The sequence below is a fragment of the Hyperoodon ampullatus genome (genome assembly GCF_949752795.1).
Source record: "Hyperoodon ampullatus genome assembly, chromosome: 1".
NCBI lineage: Eukaryota > Metazoa > Chordata > Mammalia > Artiodactyla > Ziphiidae > Hyperoodon > Hyperoodon ampullatus.
In genome coordinates, this window is record NC_136914.1 from 27,799,728 (window position 1) to 27,824,510 (window position 24,783).

At 41.4% G+C, this 24,783-nt stretch overlaps 2 protein-coding genes across 3 annotated transcripts; both read right to left on the reverse strand.

Annotated features, from left to right (window-relative positions):
- Window positions 1-2,544: 2,544 nt before the first annotated feature.
- LOC307053754 (HMG box transcription factor BBX-like) lies at window positions 2,545-5,365 on the reverse strand (the record flags this gene model as incomplete). The annotated part of the gene is given in 2 exon segments (XM_079705236.1): window positions 2,545-2,638; window positions 2,640-5,365. Coding segments are annotated over 2 exon segments (2,820 nt in total).
- Window positions 5,366-21,170: 15,805 nt separating this feature from the next.
- LOC307050304 (HMG box transcription factor BBX-like) lies at window positions 21,171-23,903 on the reverse strand (the record flags this gene model as incomplete). Of its 2 annotated transcripts, XM_079700256.1 has the most annotated exons (2): window positions 21,171-21,553; window positions 21,704-23,903. In XM_079700256.1, the coding sequence occupies 2 exons, from the start codon at window positions 23,901-23,903 to the stop codon at window positions 21,171-21,173; spliced, it is 2,583 nt and encodes an 860-aa protein (XP_079556382.1). The 2 variants fall into 2 exon arrangements, with proteins under 2 accessions (XP_079556382.1, XP_079556381.1); XM_079700255.1 differs by having other exon boundaries at window positions 21,171-23,903.
- Window positions 23,904-24,783: the final 880 nt, after the last annotated feature.

The following is a 24,783-nucleotide window of genomic DNA, read 5'->3' on the forward strand; positions in this document are numbered from 1 at the left end:
AATCAAGACATTACTCAGAGAAATGACAAGGTGAGTGTCGAAAAGACTATAAAACTTTGCAGGATTTCTGCTACTCTCAGTGCCTAACCGCTTAAAAATTAAGCATGTCTACAAAAAGGTGGGTTGTTTTTTTTTTTCTAAAGTATCTGAAAACAGTCGTATCCAGTAGGTTGCCCTCCACCCCGACCCCTGCCTAAGGGAAAAGCCACTGAGGTTTAGGAAAAGCACATCAAGTAAGATATATTAATCACATAGAAAAAAGTCATCTTTTGTTTTGCTTCTTTTTAAAAAGGGTCCCATGAATATACAGCACTCTGTTAAGGAACTCTAGTGAAACGTAATCAGAGGACTGGAGGAGAGGGCACTGGCAAAAATAGACCTATTCTAACATGTTCTAGAGAATAACAAGTTAGTGCCACTGTCAAGGTGCATGTTCTGCACCAAACAATTTTTGTTGTTGATTTTTTTTTTTTTTGATTTTAGCTAATTATAAGTTTTAAATCACTGCTAGCAAGTGGTCCAGAAAGTCCAACAGCCACCAACACTGGGACCCAGCAATTTTCAAACATTCACTTTGTGTTTCGAAATTTAGAAAATATTAATACAACAGCATCATAGTAAAAATATCATGCTAAAATCTGGGGTTGCTCACCTGATTTATTTCTGTGTGAATGGGGCTAAGCTTCTGCCTCTGATTAACCTTGCTTACTAATTCCTTCTTCCTCCATGCCCACAAGGAATATGCATTTTTGAGGACACCGTTCCAATGCCCTGATGCCCTCTTTACCTGCTTTGAAAAAAAAAAAAGCCCAAATCTCTCTGTTCTTTTTCAATTCTGTTAGTATGTTGTACATATTTTCCCGCACCGAAACTGAAGTAACATCTACAACCGTGAAAAGCTAAACCTAGTCAGTACTAATAGAGTCATTTTTTTGTATGGCTATTAGGTCAAATTACGATTAGAAAAAAAATCATCATTACAATTCAGTCAAGTATAAATAAGATAGCTAGATAAAACCTTGTAAACTGTCACCATTTAGAGATCTAATTCAAAAGTTTCCAACTTGAACTAACACTATCAAAATTCCGCCAGTTTGAAAACCAGTAAAAAGTATTGCTGGAATCCAATAATTAAAATTTGGTAGTTTGTGCTGTGATGCAAGAGTGGGGAAATACTTTGTGCTATGGAACAAATACCCGGTAAAATCTGTAGCCGCCGACTAATTTTGATTTATCACTTTGCATCTGTTGCTAAGAAACAAGATACTGTGAACGTCAGGTGGTGGAGTCAATATGTTGAATGTTCTAAGCCAGTTATTCCAGATGCACTGGAATATGTATAGTTGGTTTTATGTTCAAAAGCAACAAAACATGAAAAGGAAACAGGAAACTTGCAGGTGGATCTATAACTGCGAGTCCCACTCTGGTCAGGCACACCTCCCTCATCAATACCTCCGTAACCACAAAAACTCAAAATGGCTCTAAAAACCTGCAGTGCCAATTAGGCTGTGCATAGCAATTGCTACCCGTCCAGTCTGTCTGGGATGCATGTAAAAGGGCTGTAGCTCAAAGACCACACAAAGTGAGTGTGTCTTCAATGTGTTCTCAATAGTGAAGTAATACTAAGGTCACTTCTGAATACTATGTTTCTTTTTTTGTCTGTATGAACGATCCATTGGTCACTCAGACCCTTGTGTAAAAATAAAAGAATCCTCAAGGCATGAAAACATCAGTAATCTGTAATCTGCTGGACTCTTCCCCTGTCTGGGAAAATATTCGCCACAATTGGACCCAAGCAAATTCTTCTTGGTCACTCAAGGCTAAGAAACAAATTCTGCTGTAAGAACTGTAATTTTTCTTCTTCTCTCTCTTTCTCTTTTGGCCAGCAAACTACCACTCTGGTGGCAAATATAAAAGTGCAGAATAGATGGACCACAAGGCCGAGCATACACCGCTAACACTGGTACATCTGCCTGCCCGTGCTGTTTGGGAGTCTCTGGAAGAGGCTTTTTAATATTATTCTAAAATATAAATGTAGGTATAACCTATTATATAAACCATCTTAGAACATAAACCTCCATGTACAAAAAAGACTAAGAATATCTAATAATAACTAGTGCAGTGTGTCAGTTTTTGTTTTTTTGTTTTTTGTTTTTGTTTGGAAAGAATAACTAGGTAATATATGAAACTAGTTTCACACTCTCTGGTTGGTAAAAGAGATGCTGGATGAGCTACAGTAAAGGCAGCCTTTTACCAAGTTACCACCTATTACCATCAAAAGCCTTCAATAGAAAGCAAAGCTCTAGGATCATCCCATTTCTGCTCATTATCAGACAGACAACATCACCCTCAAAGACTCTGGGTTCTGAAAGAACAAACTGGCCCAGGGTGCCAACTTCTGCTTCAAGTGAATCTGGGCCGTGTAGGGCAACAAGCACTTGTTTGCTGTCTATAGCTTCCACCACATGGACTCACTAGCATCTCTCAATAAAGACAAGGCTAGGGTAGTAGGTAAAGCACAATGTTTTACAATTAAAGGGCGCTTCACTGGTCAGCGCAAGAAATAAGTACAGGAGTCTGGGGCATTTCTTTTGGCTGTCCGTCATGGGTGAGCGGAGTGGATCTCTGACTTCTATGCATTTTCCACGGCAGCCACTCCGGCCAGCGCAGCGAGGCTGAAGAACGCAGACACGGCGGGCATCTCCGGGGTGCTGCTCCGCGTCTCCGTGGCCTCTTGGTTGTGTGAGCATTCGTCATTGCAGCCTGTCTCGGTCACCTTAACAAGACTCCTCTGCAGTTGTTCCTTTGGTTTGTCATCCAAAGTACCTCCTGCTGGTGATACCCGGCCATCTGCTGTCCTGACAAGGTGTGTGATCTTGGTTTTCCTTGCTTTTCTCTTTTGACTGCCCACCAAGGGTTCTTGCACTGTTGTTGGCTCTGGAGTGTTGGGAATGGATGGGGCATTTTTAACCTTATAAGCAGGCTCTGTGGTGTTTCTGTCTTCTGAAAATATGGCTTCTGTAGGGTGAATGGCAGCCAAGAAGAGTTGCTTGTTTGACCATTTATCCCCACTTCCTTTTTCCGGACCATTAGGCTTCTCCTTTTTGTGCTTGTATTTGCTGACAATTTTGTGGAATAAGTTCTTTTTCTCAGACTGGAAAGGACCTTTGCGGGTTTTGGTCGGTTCTGAGGACATATGTCCAGTCTTCTTCTTTTTTCTTGGGACAGGTACACATTTCTCGTCAAATGTAACAGGACTATACTGAGGGAGGCTGTGGAATTTCTTTTCACATTCTTCACACAGCTTTGCTGAGCCAAGGAGAGAGTCTTCCTTTGCCTTTGTCTTCTTGAACTTCTTGCTTCCACTGGTCCCACTCTGGTGAAACGTCCAGCTTTCTTCATGCCAACACTCTTCATGATCAGAGGACTTTCCTTTTCCTGACCTTCGTTTCCCTCTGCCAACATTAGCTCGCAGAGACGTGAGCATACCCTCAGACACCAGGGTTTTATAAAGAGCACCTTTGCAAGACCTCTCAGATTTCCGGGAGCCACAAGTCTCTATTTTTCTGTGACACTCACTGTCCTCAGGCTTGGCCTGTCCCGATAGACTGGGTGGTAATGCAGCCTCCGTAGGGGTCAGAGGTTCTGCTTTTATACCCTCTGGTACCTCACCAGAAATGTTCTTGCTGGCAGAAATACTGATAAAATCTTGAGGTCTTGACTCTTGGCTGGTGTCTGAGGATTTCTCCTTTGACATTTTCTTCTCTCTTGATTTCACTTTCTTCTTTGGTGGCTTGGCATCCAAAATGCTTCCCTTGCCACTCGAGGATGTATGGACCTTCTTGCGAGGGGTATCTCCAAGCTTCTCGATGCCCCAGTCTCCCTTTGCAACAGCTTCAATGGTGTACATGACACTCTCGATATCAGATTCCGAGGACTGCCTCTTTTGGCAAGTCTGCTTGGGTGTGGATTTATCATTTCCATGTCGATCCATTTTGTTTTTCTTCTTTTTCTTTTTTAGCTTGTCTGGTTTGCTTAATGCTGTGGGATCCTCGATGATCCTAATGCCATGAGGATGGCACATGGGATCCGTTCTACTGGGAACATCGCTTATTATTATCTTGCTACTGCCAGAGTAAGAAAAATCAGGGAAGTGACTACATTTTTGATCTTCCTCTAATTCTTCCTTTTTAATTGCTTTAGGAGCTTCCATTCTTATACCCGTTATATCATCCATTCGCAGCTCCTCAAAATTTCTTAATTCCTTAGAATCTCTTACATTTTCCTTAGCTGATGTTTCAAATTCTGCTTCTTTCTGGAACCTGGCTTCATCGATTTTCTCCATTTTCATTTCTCTTTCTTCCTTGCCCTTCTCCAATTCTTGAATTCTTCCGCCATCTGATTCTTTGGCTTTTATTAGCTTTGATTCTTCCATTTTCACCCCCTCTGATGCCAGGCACATCTCTGCCAGTTGAAAGAGGGCAGACTTTCCACAGCGTTTTACAGGTTCAGCACCGCCCAACTGTGAAGTCTTCGAACAAATCTCTGCAAACTGAAACAAGGCTGATGCTTGACATTGTTTTGACGCAACATCAGGGTGGGAGGTACCTGAAGATATCTCGGCAAACTGAAATAATGGTGACTTCTGACGCAATTCAGAGGATTCTGAAACATCAGGCCTGCAAGTGCCAGAGGATATCTCTGGTGTCCCAAGAACATGTTCTGCAGCTAAAAGCAGCATGCTCAGGCCTCCCATTTGAGTAGGATCAGCCATCCCAAAGTTAAGCTGAGGCATTTCTTCAGGCTTTGTTTTCTTGGGGCTTGGCAAGGCTCTTGAAGAGTCAGATGGGAAGGCCCATAGTTTCTCCCGTGGATTGACAGTGGATGTTGGGGATTTCACAGGCTTGTTTGTGGTAGCACACCATTTGTAGCCAGGATTTGCTTTCATAAATGCATGTTTATACTCCTTGGCCATGTCTGTGTATTTCTGCTTTTCCTTTGGATCGAGAACAGCCCACCAATCAGCTAGTATCTTGGTAGCACCTCGGTTATCAAGCCTGGGGTGTTCCTGACGTACAAGAGAGCGATGACGTTTGCAAAATAAGAGAAATGCATTCATTGGTCTCCGGGCTCGCTGTTCTGGTGATTCATCATCTTCAGTTTCACCATCTTGCTCTAGACCAGCGGCCCCAAGAAGTTGAACCTTATCAATATCCTCCTCTTCGTCTTCCTCTTCTTCCTCTTCTGAAAAGTCAAGAAGTTGCTTTGCTAGCAATGGATGCCACTGAAGGCACTTTCGTTTTGGTCCTTTTCCAGCTCCTTCTCCTTCTGCGGAATAATCTTTATTTCTATTACCGCCATTCATTGCTCTGACCGGTCAAGTCAAGACTTTCCATCGTGATTTCAATGGAACATCAGAACTTCCAGCTTCTGTGATGCAGCAGAATTCCAGGAAGGCAAACGGAAAGTACACAGGGAGGAAGATGAACTGCGGCAAAGCCTGTGTCATATGATACTGACCTCGCGGGTTCGCCGGGCGCGAGGGCGTGTGTGTGGCTCGCCCTCAGCGGCCAGTCAGGGGTTCTCTATGGGAAAGTGGAGAGAGAGGAGCTCGCGGAGCCGCTCTGCCTCCGCTTCACTGCACACTCCAATATTCTGATTTTTAAAGAGTGACTCTCATAACCAATAAGGACCTACTCTATGGCACAGGGAACTATACTCAATATTTGGTAATAACCTATAATGGAAAAGAATCTGAAGAAGAATATATATATATGAATCACTGTGCTGTACACCTAAAACTAACACAACATTGTAAATCAACTATACTTCAACTAAAAATGATTAATTAATTAATCTAATTAAATACAATTTCTTCCCTAAAAAAATAAGAATGACTCTCAACTCTTCTAAACATATAAACTATTTTCTTAAACCTTAATCCACCCACTCCTGACACGTTAGGACCTGAGGCAAGACTGCGCTGTGCTGGAGGCTGAGGCCCTGCCCTCCAGCTCTGGGTCTGCCCCGTGTCCTGTAGGGCCTTGCTTACGGGACGGAACGTGGACGCCCAGCCACGTAGCCAAGCTCCCGCCTCCCCTGCTGCACACAGATGAGCTTGGTCCCCTGGGGCCTGCAAGTGTCACATCTGTGGCTGGGCTCGTCTTCTAGACCATGGTCGTCACCTGGAAGCTTCTTAGAAATGCAGAATCTCAGGTCCCACCCAGACCTACTGAACAGTAGTCTACTTTTTCATAAAATCTCTAGGTGACTTATGTGCAAGTTAGAGCTTGAGAGCCTTTGCTCTCACGTGGGAGGCTGAGGTCAGAGGCACCCATCTCTTACGTTTAAGAGACGCCCTGTTAAAATGCTTTGTTCGTCTTCTGACCTCTGAAGGACTTGAGAAGATACTGGCCAATGATCAGTTCTGTTCAATTCCTTGTTGGACTTAAGGTACATTCCAAACTATAGTTGATTTTTCCTCTTATACATTTAATTTTTTGCGGTCAGGTAATTTTCCTTAAGCTGTTTTCTTAGTTGGAATGCACCCCACCCACCCTACTCTGTCAATATCACCCGCATCAGGGTGGCCACCTCTTCCGTGAAGCCCACCGCAATACCCCAAAGAAAGAGCTTCCGTTCTGACCCCATCCTCCTTAGTTGAAAACTCTGGTAGCCCATTCACTGGGTCTGCTCTGGTTATACAACTGAAGCCTCCACGAGACAATCAGCTCCCTGACATAGGAGCTGAGTCCCATTCAGATTTAGATTCTTCATTACCCATAGCTGAGTCTATTAGATTTTAAATAAACATGTGAAATTAAATCTGCCTCTCTTAAGTTTATTTTTGTGGCCCCTGCAATTCTCTGCTTGTGCCAGAAAGGATATTAAAATAGCCCTGCAATTTTAATGAAGGTAGGTTTTACTCCTGGGTCTTACCACATTTAGGAAAGTGTATACATTTTGTACTTTCATGCAAAATTGTGCTTGGCACCGACCTGGTGGTCACGAAGGGAAGCAAGGGTGTTCTTCGATGAGAATTCTTGGGCAGCTGGGTCTAGTTCTGTCAGTGAACAGTATTCAAATGGAGGAATTGCTGTAGTTTGGAAAGTAGACCTCAGATATAGGAGGAATAGAGCAGAAGAAAAAGGAACTTATGAAAAACGGAATACAGAAGTGTAAAGGAAAGGTAAATTTCTATGACTGGCCCAGTCTTCTGGCTCTCTGTGTCCATGGATCATAACTGGGGAGTCCTGGGAGTGCAGAGAGGGGGCAGGAACTTGCAACGGGGAGTCTGTGCTCTAGTTTTGGCTCTTCTGCTAATTAACTGAGCACCTGAGAAGCTCACTAAATATTTGTTGGTCTCTGTGGTCACATCTGAAATATGAACAGTTGGTCAATGCTTCTTAACCAGAGAAGAAAGCTAGAAAAATGGGGGCGGGGTGGGTAGGGGGTCTTGTTTAAAGACACGTGGCCAGGTGGGACACCCAGAAATGCGTATTTGCTGGGTTTGTGATGGGCCCCAAGTATGAGGTGCCTTTCTGATATTCAGTTCTGGTTAAGCATCAGTAAATCAGATGCTCTCTTAACATTCCTTCTAGCTCAAATATTCCCCGATTTCATGACTACCAGCCCCGTAGTGAATGCATGGTTAGGAGTCTACGTGTCTGGCAGACACTGCTGGTTGTACCACTCTTCCTTTAGGAACAAAACCCAAAGTTTTTGCTCCGCACACGCCTCTCAGAATAACTATTACATTTCCCAGCTTTCCTTTGGGTATGTCCGTGGACTAAATTCTGGCCAAAGGGAAGTGGTGAGTGTAGGTTCTGGGAGCGCTCTTAAAAGACAGAGGTGTGCCCTCTTGCTTCTTCTTGCTGACAGGCATGCATAGATGATAGTGGAAGATGGGCCAGCTGGGTCAGTGCCGGACATGGGAGCTGCCATAGAAGATGGGAGGGAACCAAGACAGTGTGGCCTGGGTCCAGGACACCAGGGAGTCGTGTCAGGAGGGAACTTCCTACCCCCAGGCTTCCTTTATGTGTGAGAGAAAGACATTATCATCTAGTTAAAGTAACTGCAATTTTGCTCTTACTCTTTCTTTCAGCCAAACCCATTTTAAACTAAAACAATATGGAGCATGAAAAAGACTTTACGGACTCCAGTTATGCTTCCCAATCTTCATGTCAGCACGAATTGGAATGTCTGTTTACTGTGGCTTCTTGTTTTCTACTTCTGTAAATGTAGTATGTTTATAAGATGGAGAATACTATTGTCTTTTACAGAGAGCACTTCTTTCACAGCCAGAAATTGATGGAGAGGTATCACAATTTTAGGAAGCACAGTTTTCTTTTTATGATTTTATCTTATTCTCTACAAACATATATTATTTCCTTAGCATATGCAATACATATATATATATATATATATATATATATATATATAATTTTTGCCCTCAAAAATGGTCAGTCACCATTAATTTTGTGTGAAATTTGGTAGGACCTGAACTACAGTGAAATACCAAGAACTGCCATTTAAATTACATATTATTGCTAATAATTGTTATGATTGGCAATAAGCAAACATGTGGTGTTGAGTTTTTTAAACGCTTCTACATTTTTTTTGAAAGTTTGGGCTTTGACAAGAGCTCATTAGGAAAAACCCTTTAATTCTTTTCCTTCTTATTTATACTTGAACAAAAATGCACACCTCCACACACCATATATGTATACAATAATGGAATTTGTTTCTTGTGAACTTGCATTTAGCCTGTGAAAATTACCTTTAATGACTTTGAAAGATATTGTGCTTTTTGCACATTTTAAGTTTCTGATGGGGGACAGGGATGAGGGGCAGTGATGGGAGGATGGTGAAAGAAAAATTATATATATACATATACATATATATATATATATATATATAAAATTCAGAGCATAATACCTGCAAAATTCTGGGATTAAAAGTCATGTGAATAATCGTTTCCATTTCCAAACCTCTCTTAATAAATAATGGTAAAATGCCACAGTTGATATTTCAGGCTATTTAATAAAACTCTCCTTCTCTGTCTCTCTGTCTCCTTTCTCTCATACACACACACACACACACACACACAGCACACCCCAAAACAAACTCATTCTCACATACAGAATAGAAACTAAACCAAATCAAACCATAGAGGAAGATGATTGGGTGGGGAAAGGAAACGGGGACTCTTATGAAGAGCTCTCTCTGTTTACCTTCATTCCTCTCATCCGGGTCAGTGTAGATGGAAGCCAGAGTAAAGAGGGAAAAGATAACAAAAGCCAATAAAATGAATGCCATTTCCAGGTTGGTAAACGGAAGCTCCATGAAAGACCACAAACTTCTTCACCTGCAATATAAAGCAGACACTGGCTTAGTATACCCTGGTCCAGAGAGAACTTGTTGAGTAATTATTTATTGTAGAATGAGATTTACTAAGACTTTTTAAGATACTTCTGTGCACCTGGAACAACACACCTGGCACTAGCAGAAATGGAGGGTGCTCTCGTTTTTTGAAATTTGGCATCAGTCTTGGTGTAATTGAACTTAGACTTTGCTGTGTCCATTGGAGGAGAACATGGGAGTCTGAATGGCAGAGTCAATTTATGTTTTATGAGTTTTTTGGACAAAACCCTGGGAGTAAAGATAGAGTATATTTCATATCATGAAGGAGAAAATAATGTTGGTTTCTATCTCACTAACCACACCCAGGTTCAGAGTAATGTTCTTGTGCCTGAAGTTAGCCAGTGTTTGCCAACCAGGTGATAAATCTACAACTGAAGCAATTTTTAGTGAAGAAACCATAGTCTTCAGAGTAGCTGGATCAAACTCAACCCATAAAAGATAAATGTGTTAACAATTCAACCATGAGAACTTCCAATCTCAGACTCGAAAAAGGAGAGCTCATGTGTCTAGAAAGGAAAGCATAGTTCCATTGGGGGGAAAGGATAACATCTAGTTGGAAATAACCTCTGTCTTTCTGTCTTTCAATGTTTACTACATAAATGTAAAATATTTAAAACACTGCAGACGTATGTGGGAATGTTATCATTTTAAGAAGACCCAAAGAAAGACATTTCACATCTTTCCACTGCAACTCATTCCAAATTCCTTATTTACTGTCTATTTTAGGGAAATAACTTCTTAGGGTCTTTCACCTAAGGGTTCAGTCTCCTTTAAATATATTTTTTAAATGACTTCATCATACCCTGTAGTTGAGAGACAAGATTTGAGGTGGGAGTTAGGCTTGCTCTCTTTCCTAGTTGCAGTCTTCCAGTGTTGCTCTAGCAAAACAGAGGTGGGTGAGGGGATAATTAGTTCTTTAAAATCTGCTGGTTTTGAACAGATTTCTGATTCTTTTTTTTTTCTTTTGGACATACTTCTTACAATTGACAATAGTTTGGGGGATATTGATCAGAAGTCTGTAGCTTTTCGTAGGTTTGTAGGACAGAAAATTAGACATGGAATTTATGTGTCATAGGTATGCACATTTTAAGATATAAAGAATACTACCGGGGCTTCCCTGGTGGCGCAGTGGTTGAGAATCCGCCTGCCAATGCAGGGGACACGGGTTCGAGCCCTGGTCTGGGAAGATCCCACATGCCGTGGAGCAACTAGGCCCGTGAGCCACAACTACTGAGCCTGCGCGTCTGGAGCTTGTGCTCCGCAACAAGAGAGGCCGCGACAGTGAGAGGCCCGCGCACCGTGATGAAGAGAGGCCCCCGCTCGCCGCAACTAGAGAAAGCCACGCACAGAAACGAAGACCCAACACAGCCAAAAATAAATTAATTAAATTAAAAAAAAAAAAAGAATACTACCAAGGGGGTTAAGATGTATCTTGGAAATTTTTCACATCAGTGCACATTGGTCGAGCTTATTCTGGTTACTGGAAGCTGAGCATTCTAGAGTATGGCTCTACTGTCATTTAACCACTCATATTGATGGGAATTTGGGTTCCTTCTAATTTTTTGTCATTGCCAACAATGCAGCAGAAAATATTTCTTTGTAAATATAAATTTGCACACAGGTACACATATCTCTAGGAAAGATTTATAGAAGTAGAACTGCTGGATGTATAAACTTTTGAAATGTTCCTTCACAAATTTCCCTGAAATTTACAACCTTATCAGTACTATATGTAAAGAACTGGTTCCCAAATCCTTCCTCAACACTCCCTCTTTCGGTTTTCCCCCCCCAATTTGAAGTTAAAAATACTATCTCATGTTTAAATTGGCTTTTCCCTGATTTCTAGTGAGGTTGAACATTTTTTTATGTGTTGATTTATTATTTATACAGTTTGCTCTGTGAATAACTTGTCTTTATCCTTTGCCCAGTTTTAAACTGGGCATTTGTAATTTTCTCACTGATTTGTAGACACTCATTATAAACTTTGGATAAAAAATTCCTTTCAGGGCTTCCCTGGTGGCGCAGTGGTTGAGAGTCCGCCTGCCGATGCAGGGGACGCGGGTTCGTCCCTAGGTGAAGTAGGTGAAGCTTCCTTGCCCAGTCAAGATTTCTGTTGGGCTACATGTTTTTCTACAGTGACTGATTTCTGTTCTTATTTGGACTCATATTTGCAAAGAAGCACTATATGTTATGTTTCAACTTTAAATTTTAAAATACATCATATGGTCCAGAACAAAAGCAATGTTCTTAAGTACCTCTGAATGGTCAAAGGTAGATGATTTATGTAAATTCAGTTAGGGATCAAAAGAGCCAGACTTCTTCCAGTGAGAAGAACTGAACTGACAGTCTTTGAAAATCTTTCTCTGGAGACTTCTTACAGTAACAGGGAAAAATGTGGGTTCTTGGTCAGTTTCTCAATAAATACAATTTCCTGAAATATCTCAGGGCTTTGTCATACCTTATACCCTTTTCAACAAAGAAAGTTGTCTTAACTATTCCCTTATAAAAAGGCATAGAGTAAGAGAATTGAGAATGTTAATTACAAATGAGATAGTGGATTTACAAACTATTAAGAGCTGCAGAACTCTTGCAATACTAAAATATTCTGAGTTTTTTTGTTTTGTTTTGTTTTGTTTGTGGTACGCAGGCCTCTCACTGCTGTGGCCTCTCCTGTTGTGGAGCACGGGCTCCAGACGCGTAGGCTCAGCAGCCATGGCTCACGGGCCCAGCCACTCTGCGGCATGTAGGATCTTCCCGGATCGGGGCACGAACCCGCGTCCCCTGCATCGGCAGGTGGTCTCTCAACCACTGCGCCACCAGGGAAGCCCAATATTCTGATTTTTTATTAAATATTTTTTATTCAGTTTTAAGATCACAGTTAAAGTACTTTAGCATGTTATACACATGACTTACATGTGCAAGTTTTAGAAATATCAAATTAAGTATAAGATTTTGAGGAAAGAAATTATATAAACGTGTAGATTGACTTTTACTACACATACATCTAAGAAAGCAATAATTCTGTTGTACCATTAAGTGGAAATCATTTATTACATGGCATGTTTACACCAACTCTAAAGAGAACCAAGCCAATTTCTGAAAGCAAGAAAAATGAGCCATTCGGTCATGCTGAAAACTGTCAACAGACTTAAGACCTGGTGGTCAAATGAAGCTGTGGTTAATTTATAATAGGTAAGTAAGCAATTCAAACCTATGGGAAAAGTTCATAATCTGGTAACGTGGACTCTCAGGTGGTTTTTATTCCTTTTCGACAGATTCCTGAGAGCAAGCCATGAATGCTAAGGAAATGAGAAACACGTTGCCGAGCATGTGCTGAGCTCCAGATCACAAACCTCCCCCACCCCAGTTCTGCCGCTACGAGCTGAGGCACTAAAGTGAGGTGTCAGTGGACGTGAGCACTCCCCTGAGGCCGCCAGGGGAGGTCATGGTTAGTCCACCAAACGCGTGCCTCTGTGATTTAGGTTAGAGCTTGTGAGGTAAGACGTCTGGTGCGGTGCAGTGGGAGGGTGTGGAGGCATGGAATTAGGTCCTTGCTCCTCGGTAACCAGTTCTGGCCCAAGTTATTAGAAAATCTCTGGAAAGAGTAGTAATGTTCACAATAACTAATTCTGTGCATAAAGATCAACTTAAGGAATTGACAAACCATTAGCCAGACTCATCAAGAAAAAAAGGGAGAAGACTCAAATCAATAGAATTAGAAATGAAAAAGGAGAAGTAACAACTGACGCTGCAGAAATACAAAAGATCATGAGAGATTACTACAAGCAACTCTATGCCAATAAAATGGACAACCTGGAAGAAATGGACAAATTCTTAGAAATGCACAACCTGCCAAGACTGAATCAGGAAGAAATAGAAAATATGAATAGACCAATCACAAGCCCTGAAATTGAAACTGGGATTACAAATCTTCCAACAAACAAAAGCCCAGGACCAGATGGCTTCACAGGCAAATTCGATCAAACATTTAGAGAAGAGCTAACACCCATCCTTCTCAAACTCTTCCAAACAATTTCAGAGGAAGGAACACTCCCAAACTCATTCTACGAGGTCACCATCACCTTGATACCAAAACCAGGCAAGGATGTCACAAAGAAAGAAAACTACAGGCCAATATCACTGATGAACATAGATGCAAAAATCCTCAACAAAATACCAGGAAACAGAATCCAACAGCACATTAAAGGGATCATACACCATGATCAAGTGGGGTTTATTCCAGGAATGCAAGGATTACTCAATATACGCAAATCAATCAATGTGATACACCATATTAACAAACTGAAGAAGAAAAACCATATGATCATCTCAACAGATGCAGAGAAAGCTTTTGACAAAATTCAACACCCATTTATGATAAAAACCCTGCAGAAAGTAGGCATAGAGGGAACTTTCCTCAACCTAATAAAGGCCATATATGACAAACCCACAGCCAACATTGTCCTCAATGGTGGAAAACTGAAACCATTTCCACTAAGATCAAGAACAAGACAAGGTTGCCCACTCTCACCACTCTTATTCAACCTAGTTTTGGAAGTTTGAGCCACAGCAATCAGAGAAGAAAAGGAAATAAAAGGAATCCAAATCGGAAAAGAAGAAGTAAAGCTGTCACTGTTTGCAGATGACATGATACTATACATAGAGAATCCTAAAGATGCTACCAGAAAACTACTAGAGCTAATCAATGAATTTGGTAAAGTAGCAGGATACAAAATTAATGCACAGAAATCTCTGGCATTCCTGTACACTAACGATGAAACATCTGAAAATGAAATCAAGAAAACACTCCCATTTACCATTGCAACAAAAAGAATAAAATATCTAGGAATAAACCTACCTAAGGAGACAAAAGACCTGTATGCAGAAAATTATAAGACACTGATGAAAGAAATTAAAGATGATACAAATAGATGGAGAGATATACCATGCTTCTGGATTGGAAGAATCAATATTGTGAAAATGACTCTACTACCCAAAGCAATCTACAGATTCAATGCAATCCCTATCAAACTACCACTGGCATTTTTCACAGAACTAGAACAAAAAATTTCAAAATTTGTTTGGAAAAAAAAAAGACCCCGAATAGCCAAAGCAATCTTGAGAACGAAAAACGGAGCTGGAGGAATCAGGCTCCCTGACTTCAGACTATACTACAAAGCTACAGTAAACAAGACAGTGTGGTACTGGCACAGAAACAGAAAGATAGATCAATGCAACAGGATAGAAAGCCCAGAGATCAACCCACGCACATATGGTCAACTTATCTTTGATAAAGAAGGCAGGAATGTACAGTGGAGAAAGGACAGCCTCTTCAATAAGTGGTGCTGGGAAAACTGGACAGGGACATGTAAAAGTATGAGATTAGATCATTCCCTAACACCATACACAAAAATAAGCTCAAAATGGATTAAAGACCTAAATGGAAGGCCAGAAACTATCAAACTCTTAGAGGAAAACATAGGCAGAACACTTTATGACATAAATCACAGCAAGATCCTTTTGGACCCACCTCCTAGAGAAATGGAACTAAAAACAAAGATAAACAAATGGGACCTAATGAAACGTCAAAGCTTTTGCACAGCAAAGGAAACCATAAACAAGACCAAAAGACAACCCTCAGAATGGGAGAAAATATTTGCAAATGAAGCAACTGACAAAGGGTTAATCTCCACAATTTATAAGCAGCTCATGCGGCTCAATAACAAAAAAACAAACAACCCAATCCAAAAATGGGCAGAAGACTTAAATAGGCATTTCTCCACAGAAGATATACAGACTGCCAACAAACACATGAAAGAATGCTCAACATCATTAATCATTAGAGAAATGCAAATCAAAACTACAATGAGATATCATCTCACTCCAGTCAGAATGGCCATCATCAAGAAATCTAGAAACAATAAATGCTGGAGAGGGTGTGGAGAAAAGGGAACACTCTTGCACTGCTGGTGGGAATGTGAATTGGTACAGCCACTATGGAGAACAGTATGGAGGTTCCTTAAAAAACTAAAAATAGAACTACCATATGACCCAGCAATCCCACTACGAGGCATATACCCTGAGAAAACCATAATTCAAAAAGAGACATGTACCAAAAGGTTCATTGCAGCTCTATTCACAATAGCCCGGAGATAGAAACAACCTAAGTGTCCATCATCCGATGAATGGATAAAGAAGATGTGGCACATATATACAATGGAATATTACTCAGCCATAAAAAGAAACGAAACTGAGCTATTTGTAATGAGGTGGAGAGACCTAGAGTCTGTCATACAGAGTGAAGTAAGTCAGAAAGAGAAAGACAAATACCGTATGCTAACACATATATATGGAATTTTTAAAAAAATGTCATGAAGAACCTAGGGGTAAAACGGGCATAAAGACACAGACCTACTTGAGAATGGACTTGAGGATATGGGGAGGGGGAAGGGTAAGCTGTGACAAAGCGAAAGAGAGGCATGGACATATATACACTACCAAACGTAAGGTAGATAGATAGTGGGAAGCAGCCGCAGCACAGGGAGATCAGCTCGGTGCTTTGTGACCGCCTGGAGGGGTGGGATGGGGAGGGTGGGAGGGAGGGAGATGCATGAGGGAAGGGATGTGGGAACAGAGGTACATGTATGACTGATTCACTTTGTTATTAAGCAGAAACTAATAAAAAAATTAAAAAATAAATAAATAAATAAATAAAAAGATCAACTTCAGGGCAGGAACAATTTTGACCACTGACTGCAACAAGGAAACAGTGGCCACCGAACTTCTAAGTACAAGGTTTCCTCTTTTCCGTTATTAGCATAAATCATACCACTGCAAATAAAATTTGGCCAGGAGAGGAAACTTTTTGTATGTGTGAAGAAAATGTATATTGATATTTTTAAGGAAAGCGTAGCACAAACAGATGGAGGTGTATGAGGGGAATCAAATGTACTTGTCTTGTTGTTCACTCTTTTGCTGCTTCTTTTTCTAAAATGTAAGATAATGTCCCCAGTGAAAAGGACAAGGTCATTTAATACGGGGTATAATACACTTCACTATCACTTCCAAACTATATAAAAGCAAAGCAGTCCATCAGACTCTGAATACATCACCAGACATATCTGGTAAGATGAACTGAACCACTGTTTCTTTTTTTATTGTAAGTATGATGTTAGTCAATCTAAATAAGATAACTGTAAAATAAAAAATTCCCAAACTCAAATAAACAAAAAATCCAAATCTAATTCTTTGGGAATGCTTGTATAAATAAAAGCAACACCTAATTAACAATTAGTACACTCTTTATAAGGTGCAAAACAAGATCCTATGTGGGGAAAGCTAAATTTTAATTCCCACCTAACAGTCACTCTGAATACTTTATAGGTCAACTGTAATAAGAGCATTTGCTTCTACTGCCCATTTTCAGCAATACATTGTTCTCTCTGGAGAAGGTGGTTTGGGAAGTCAAAACACTGCAGTGGAAAACAGTGGCACTGACGGTAGAAGCAAAAAAAGACAAACCTTTGAAACAGGACTTACTGAAATTAACCGTTAAAGCCGAGGTAGCCCATTAGGATTGGCCTTATCTGAGGGCTCTGTGGAGCAGTGCAATCAAAGGTGAACCTTCTCACAGCATCCCGTACACCCCGACTTTCCCTTTACAAATGAGGACTCCAGGCCTTGCACGACTTCCTTCCTTTTCCCCCAAGAAGCGGCGATGATTCCCCTTTGCTCTATGGATGCTGGCCTCCAGCCTCCAGCTGCTGGTCTCCAGAACACTTAGGATTCATACAGTACTTTAGCAGGCAGCATGGTCCCACTGCTTCACATTAATGCCAAATGCCAAACTTGGAACAGAGTTACTTGATATTCCCCATCCCTCCCCCGGAACTGTATAAACAAAACATGTCATTCAGTTTTCAGCTTACTCCTAGTGCTGTATTGATTTATAACCTGCTTGAGATTTTACATAGGTGCAAACATTTCCAGAGGAGGAGCCAAGGACTACAGAGTGCAAACAAAATTTTCTATGACTCAGGCAGAGTAGCATCTGACTTGATAAGAGAGTGACAGGGATTACACAAGTTGGATTCTAAATAACCAGACCCGTTCAGATGCTCCTTTTTGTTCATAGTGTTCCATCCCTTTTTTTCTCTGCAGCAGTTTGAATGGCAGGAACTATAATAACAGTGACAACGTGGGAATGAGTTCAGCATGGCTTTGAGGGGGCACTGGTAGAAAGCTCATCTGACGGAATTAAATAAATATATTTTCGGGGGGGAAAAGACTGTCAGAATTACAATGGTATGATATATCCTTTTAAAAAAGAGGGCTTTCAAGAATTCACCATTTTGATCTAAAATCTGGGACCTAACCTAGTTTGGGGATAAGAACCTGTGTCTTCAAAGTGGCTGTGGGACCTTTTGCCTTTTCCTGGCCTCATTACAGTTATCCAAACAAATAAACACTTAAGAAGGGCGTCTTACAGTATTTTCTCTCTTTCACTCAGCTTCTTAGAGCTGCCGCTTCACTAACTATAATATACTCTACACACTTCAAAATTACATAGGAAAATACCCAGAATAACTAAATAAATAAAAGGCTAAAGAAAACTGGAACAGTACTGTGTCTCCATCTGAGACTAAATCATCCACTTCCAGCAACACACAGAAGGGCTAGGACAATTTTGTTCAAAAGATTTATACACAGGTTTGAATCTAGAAATTAAGGTAAAAGCATAAATATTGAGAATTTCAACTAGATTCAGAATGGTTTCAGAAAGATATGATACAACAATTTAGAATAAAACAAAAGCAGAAGAGCATCATATTTTGGTTTGCTTGAGATATACATAAGGTGCAACAACTTTTTCTCTTGAGGATGCTTGTGGGACAAATGTTAGTGTAGATGGTGTTTGCTGGCAGATGAAGGTACACACCATAGCAATAGGATTTTCCAAAATAAAAAAGAATGAGAGAAGTGAAATGAAAATGATAAATGGGGGAGGGTACTACATGTTGGTCTGCAATATGTGTGCTCACAAATGTTGTTACCTGAAAATACCAACACCCCTCTCCAGTGGATTCAGGGCATGAGAAAAGCACTATTTTTGAAATCAAGACATTACTCAGAGAAATGACAAGGTGAGTGTCGAAAAGACTATAAAGCTTTGCAGGATTTCTGCTACTCTCAGTGCCTAACCGCTTAAAAATTAAGCATGTCTACAAAAAGGTGGGTTGTTTTTTTTTTCTAAAGTATCTGAAAACAGTCGTATCCAGTAGGTTGCCCTCCACCCCGACCCCTGCCTAAGGGAAAAGCCACTGAGGTTTAGGAAAAGCACATCAAGTAAGATATATTAATCACATAGAAAAAAGTCATCTTTTGTTTTGCTTCTTTTTAAAAAGGGTCCCATGAATATACAGCACTCTGTTAAGGAACTCTAGTGAAACGTAATCAGAGGACTGGAGGAGAGGGCACTGGCAAAAATAGACCTATTCTAACATGTTCTAGAGAATAACAAGTTAGTGCCACTGTCAAGGTGCATGTTCTGCACCAAACAATTTTTGTTGTTGATTTTATTTTTTTTTTGGATTTTAGCTAATTATAAGTTTTAAATCACTGCTAGCAAGTGGTCCAGAAACTCCAACAGCCACCAACACTGGGACCCAGCAATTTTCAAACATTCACTTTGTGTTTCGAAATTTAGAAAATATTAATACAACAGCATCATAGTAAAAATATCATGCTAAAATCTGGGGTTGCTCACCTGATTTATTTCTGTGTGAATGGGGCTAAGCTTCTGCCTCTGATTAACCTTGCTTACTAATTCCTTCTTCCTCCATGCCCACAAGGAATATGCATTTTTGAGGACACCGTTCCAATGCCCTGATGCCCTCTTTACCTGCTTTGAAAAAATAAAGAGCCCAAATCTCTCTGTTCTTTTTCAATTCTGTTAGTATGTTGTACAGGTTTTCCCGCACCGAAACTGAAGTAACATCTACAACCGCGAAAAGCTAAACCTAGTCAGTACTAATAGAGTCATTTTTTTGTATGGCTATTAGGTCAAATTACGATTAGAAAAAAAATCATCATTACAATTCAGTCAAGTATAAATAAGATAGCTAGATAAAACCTTGTAAACTGTAACCATTTAGAGATCTAATTCAAAAGTTTCCACCTTGAACTAACACTATCAAAATTCCGCCACTTTGAAAACCAGTAAAAATTATTGCTGGAATCCAATAATTAAAATTTGGTAGTTTGTGCTGTGATGCAAGAGCGGGGAAATACTTTGTGCTATGGAACAAATACCCTGTAAAATCTGTAGCCGCCGACTAATTTTGATTTATCACTTTGCATCTGTTGCTAAGAAACAAGATACTGTGAACGTCAGGTGGTGGAGTCAATATGTTGAATGTTCTAAGCCAGTTAATCCAGTTGCACTGGAATATGTATAGTTGGTTTTATGCTCAAAAGCAACAAAACATGAAAAGGAAACAGGAAACTTGCAGGTGGATCTATAACTGCGAGTCCCACTCTGGTCAGGCACACCTCCCTCATCAATACCTCCGTAACCACAAAAACTCAAAATGGCTCTAAAAACCTGCAGTGCCAATTAGGCTGTGCATAGCAATTGCTACCCGTCCAGTCTGTCTGGGATGCATGTAAAAGGGCTGTAGCTCAAAGACCACACAAAGTGAGTGTGTCTTCAATGTGTTCTCAATAGTGAAGTAATACTAAGGTCACTTCTGAATACTATGTTTCTTTTTTTGTCTGTATGAACGATCCATTGGTCACTCAGACCCTTGTGTAAAAATAAAAGAATCCTCAAGGCATGAAAACATCAGTAATCTGTAATCTGCTGGACTCTTCCCCTGTCTGGGAAAATATTCGCCACAATTGGACCCAAGCAAATTCTTCTTGGTCACTCAAGGCTAAGAAACAAATTCTGCTGTAAGAACTGTAATTTTTCTTCTTCTCTCTCTTTCTCTTTTGGCCAGCAAACTACCACTCTGGTGGCAAATATAAAAGTGCAGAATAGATGGACCACAAGGCCGAGCATACACCGCTAACACTGGTACATCTGCCTGCCCGTGCTGTTTGGGAGTCTCTGGAAGAGGCTTTTTAATATTATTCTAAAATATAAATGTAGGTATAACCTATTATATAAACCATCTTAGAACATAAACCTCCATGTACAAAAAAAGACTAAGAATATCTAATAATAACTAGTGCAGTGTGTCAGTTTTTGTTTTTTTGTTTTTTGTTTTTGTTTGGAAAGAATAACTAGGTAATATATGAAACTAGTTTCACACTCTCTGGTTGGTAAAAGAGATGCTGGATGAGCTACAGTAAAGGCAGCCTTTTACCAAGTTACCACCTATTACCATCAAAAGCCTTCAATAGAAAGCAAAGCTCTAGGATCATCCCATTTCTGCTCATTATCAGACAGACAACATCACCCTCAAAGACTCTGGGTTCTGAAAGAACAAACTGGCCCAGGGTGCCAACTTCTGCTTCAAGTGAATCTGGGCCGTGTAGGGCAACAAGCACTTGTTTGCTGTCTCTAGTTTCCACCACATGGACTCACTAGCATCTCTCAATAAAGACAAGGCTAGGGTAGTAGGTAAAGCACAATGTTTTACAATTAAAGGGCGCTTCACTGGTCAGCGCAAGAAATAAGTACAGGAGTCTGGGGCATTTCTTTTGGCTGTCCGTCATGGGTGAGCGGAGTGGATCTCTGACTTCTATGCATTTTCCACGGCAGCCACTCCGGCCAGCGCAGCGAGGCTGAAGAACGCAGACACGGCGGGCATCTCCGGGGTGCTGCTCCGCGTCTCCGTGGCCTCTTGGTTGTGTGAGCATTCGTCATTGCAGCCTGTCTCGGTCACCTTAACGAGACTCCTCTGCAGTTGTTCCTTTGGTTTGTCATCCAAAGTACCTCCTGCTGGTGATACCCGGCCATCTGCTGTCCTGACAAGGTGTGTGATCTTGGTTTTCCTTGCTTTTCTCTTTTGACTGCCCACCAAGGGTTCTTGCACTGTTGTTGGCTCTGGAGTGTTGGGAATGGATGGGGCATTTTTAACCTTATAAGCAGGCTCTGTGGTGTTTCTGTCTTCTGAAAATATGGCTTCTGTAGGGTGAATGGCAGCCAAGAAGAGTTGCTTGTTTGACCATTTATCCCCACTTCCTTTTTCCGGACCATTAGGCTTCTCCTTTTTGTGCTTGTATTTGCTGACAATTTTGTGGAATAAGTTCTTTTTCTGAGACTGGAAAGGACCTTTGCTGGTTTGGGTCGGTTCTGAGGACATATGTCCAGTCTTCTTCTTTTTTCTTGGGACAGGTACACATTTCTCGTCAAATGTAACAGGACTATACTGAGGGAGGCTGTGGAATTTCTTTTCAAATTCTTCATCCAGCTTTGCTGAGCCAAGGAGAGAGTCTTCCTTTGCCTTTGTCTTCTTGAACTTCTTGCTTCCACTGGTCCCACTCTGGTGAAATGTCCAGCTTTCTTCATGCCAACACTCTTCATGATCAGAGGACTTTCCTTTTCCTGACCTTCGTTTCCCTCTGCCAACATTAGCTCGCAGAGACGTGAGCATACCCTCAGACACCAGGGTTTTATAAAGAGCACCTTTGCAAGACCTCTCAGATTTCCGGGAGCCACAAGTCTCTATTTTTCTGTGACACTCACTGTCCTCAGGCTTGGCCTGTCCCGATAGACTGGGTGGTAATGCAGCCTCCGTAGGGGTCAAAGGTTCTGCTTTTATACCCTCTGGTACCTCACCAGAAATGTTCTTGCTGGCAGAAATACTGATAAAATCTTGAGGTCTTGACTCTTGGCTGGTGTCTGAGGATTTCTCCTTTGACATTTTCTTCTCTCTTGATTTCACTTTCTTCTTTGGTGGCTTGGCATCCAAAATGCTTCCCTTGCCACTCGAGGATGTATGGACCTTCTTGCGAGGGGTATCTCCAAGCTTCTCAATGCCCCAGTCTCCCTTTGCAACAGCTTCAATGGTGTACATGACACTCTCGATATCAGATTCCGAGGACTGCCTCTTTTGGCAAGTCTGCTTGGGTGTGGATTTATCATTTCCATGTCGATCCATTTTGTTTTTCTTCTTTTTCTTTTTTAGCTTGTCTGGTTTGCTTAATGCTGTGGGATCCTCGATGATCCTAATGCCATGAGGATGGCACATGGGATCCTTTCTACTGGGAACATCGCTTATTATTATCTTGCTACTGCCAGAGTAAGAAAAATCAGGGAAGTGACTACATTTTTGATCTTCCTCTAATTCTTCCTTTTTAATTGCTTTAGGAGCTTCCATTTTTATACCCATTATATCATCCATTCGCAGCTCCTCAAAATTACTTAATTCCTTAGAATCTCTTACATTTTCCTTAGCTGATGTTTCAAATTCTGCTTCTTTCTGGAACCTGGCTTCATCGATTTTCTCCATTTTCATTTCTCTTTCTTCCTTGCCCTTCTCCAATTCTTGAATTCTTCCGCCATCTGATTCTTTGGCTTTTATTAGCTTTGATTCTTCCATTTTCACCCCCTCTGATGCCAGGCACATCTCTGCCAGTTGAAAGAGGGCAGACTTTCCACAGCGTTTTACAGGTTCAGCACCGCCCAACTGTGAAGTCTTCGAACAAATCTCTGCAAACTGAAACAAGGCTGATGCTTGACATTGTTTTGACGCAACATCAGGGTGGGAGGTACCTGAAGATATCTCGGCAAACTGAAATAATGGTGACTTCTGACGCAATTCAGAGGATTCTGAAACATCAGGCCTGCAAGTGCCAGAGGATATCTCTGGTGTCCCAAGAACATGTTCTGCAGCTAAAAGCAGCATGCTCAGGCCTCCCATTTGAGTAGGATCAGCCATCCCAAAGTTAAGCTGAGGCATTTCTTCAGGCTTTGTTTTCTTGGGGCTTGGCAAGGCTCTTGAAGAGTCAGATGGGAAGGCCCATAGTTTCTCCCGTGGATTGACAGTGGATGTTGGGGATTTCACAGGCTTGTTTGTGGTAGCACACCATTTGTAGCCAGGATTTGCTTTCATAAATGCATGTTTATACTCCTTGGCCATGTCTGTGTATTTCTGCTTTTCCTTTGGATCGAGAACAGCCCACCAATCAGCTAGTATCTTGGTAGCACCTCGGTTATCAAGCCTGGGGTGTTCCTGACGTACAAGAGAGCGATGACGTTTGCAAAATAAGAGAAATGCATTCATTGGTCTCCGGGCTCGCTGTTCTGGTGATTCATCATCTTCAGTTTCACCATCTTGCTCTAGACCAGCGGCCCCAAGAAGTTGAACCTTATCAATATCCTCCTCTTCGTCTTCCTCTTCTTCCTCTTCTGAAAAGTCAAGAAGTTGCTTTGCTAGCAATGGATGCCACTGAAGGCACTTTCGTTTTGGTCCTTTTCCAGCTCCTTCTCCTTCTGTGGAATAATCTTTATTTCTATTACCACCTTTCATTGCTCTGACCGGTCAAGTCAAGACTTTCCATCGTGATTTCAATGGAACATCAGAACTTCCAGCTTCTGTGATGCAGCAGAATTCCAGGAAGGCAAACGGAAAGTACACAGGGAGGAAGATGAACTGCGGCAAAGCCTGTGTCATATGATACTGACTTCGCGGGTTCGCCGGGCGCGAGGGCGTGTGTGTGGCTCGCCCTCAGCGGCCAGTCAGGGGTTCTCTATGGGAAAGTGGAGAGAGAGGAGCTCGCGGAGCCGCTCTGCCTCCGCTTCACTGCACACTCCAATATTCTGAGTTTTAAAGAGTGACTCTCATAACCAATAAGGACCTACTCTATGGCACAGGGAACTATACTCAATATTTGGTAATAACCTATAATGGAAAAGAATCTGAAGAAGAATATATATATATGAATCACTGTGCTGTACACCTAAAACTAACACAACATTGTAAATCAACTATACTTCAACTAAAAATGATTAATTAATTAATCTAATTAAATACAATTTCTTCCCTAAAAAAATAAGAATGACTCTCAACTCTTCTAAACATATAAAATATTTTCTTAAACCTTAATCCACCCACTCCTGACACGTTAGGACCTGAGGCAAGACTGCGCTGTGCTGGAGGCTGAGGCCCTGCCCTCCAGCTCTGGGTCTGCCCCGTGTCCTGTAGGGCCTTGCTTACGGGACGGAACGTGGACGCCCAGCCACGTAGCCAAGCTCCCGCCTCCCCTGCTGCACACAGATGAGCTTGGTCCCCTGGGGCCTGCAAGTGTCACATCTGTGGCTGGGCTCGTCTTCTAGACCATGGTCATCACCTGGAAGCTTCTTAGAAATGCAGAATCTCAGGTCCCACCCAGACCTACTGAACAGTAGTC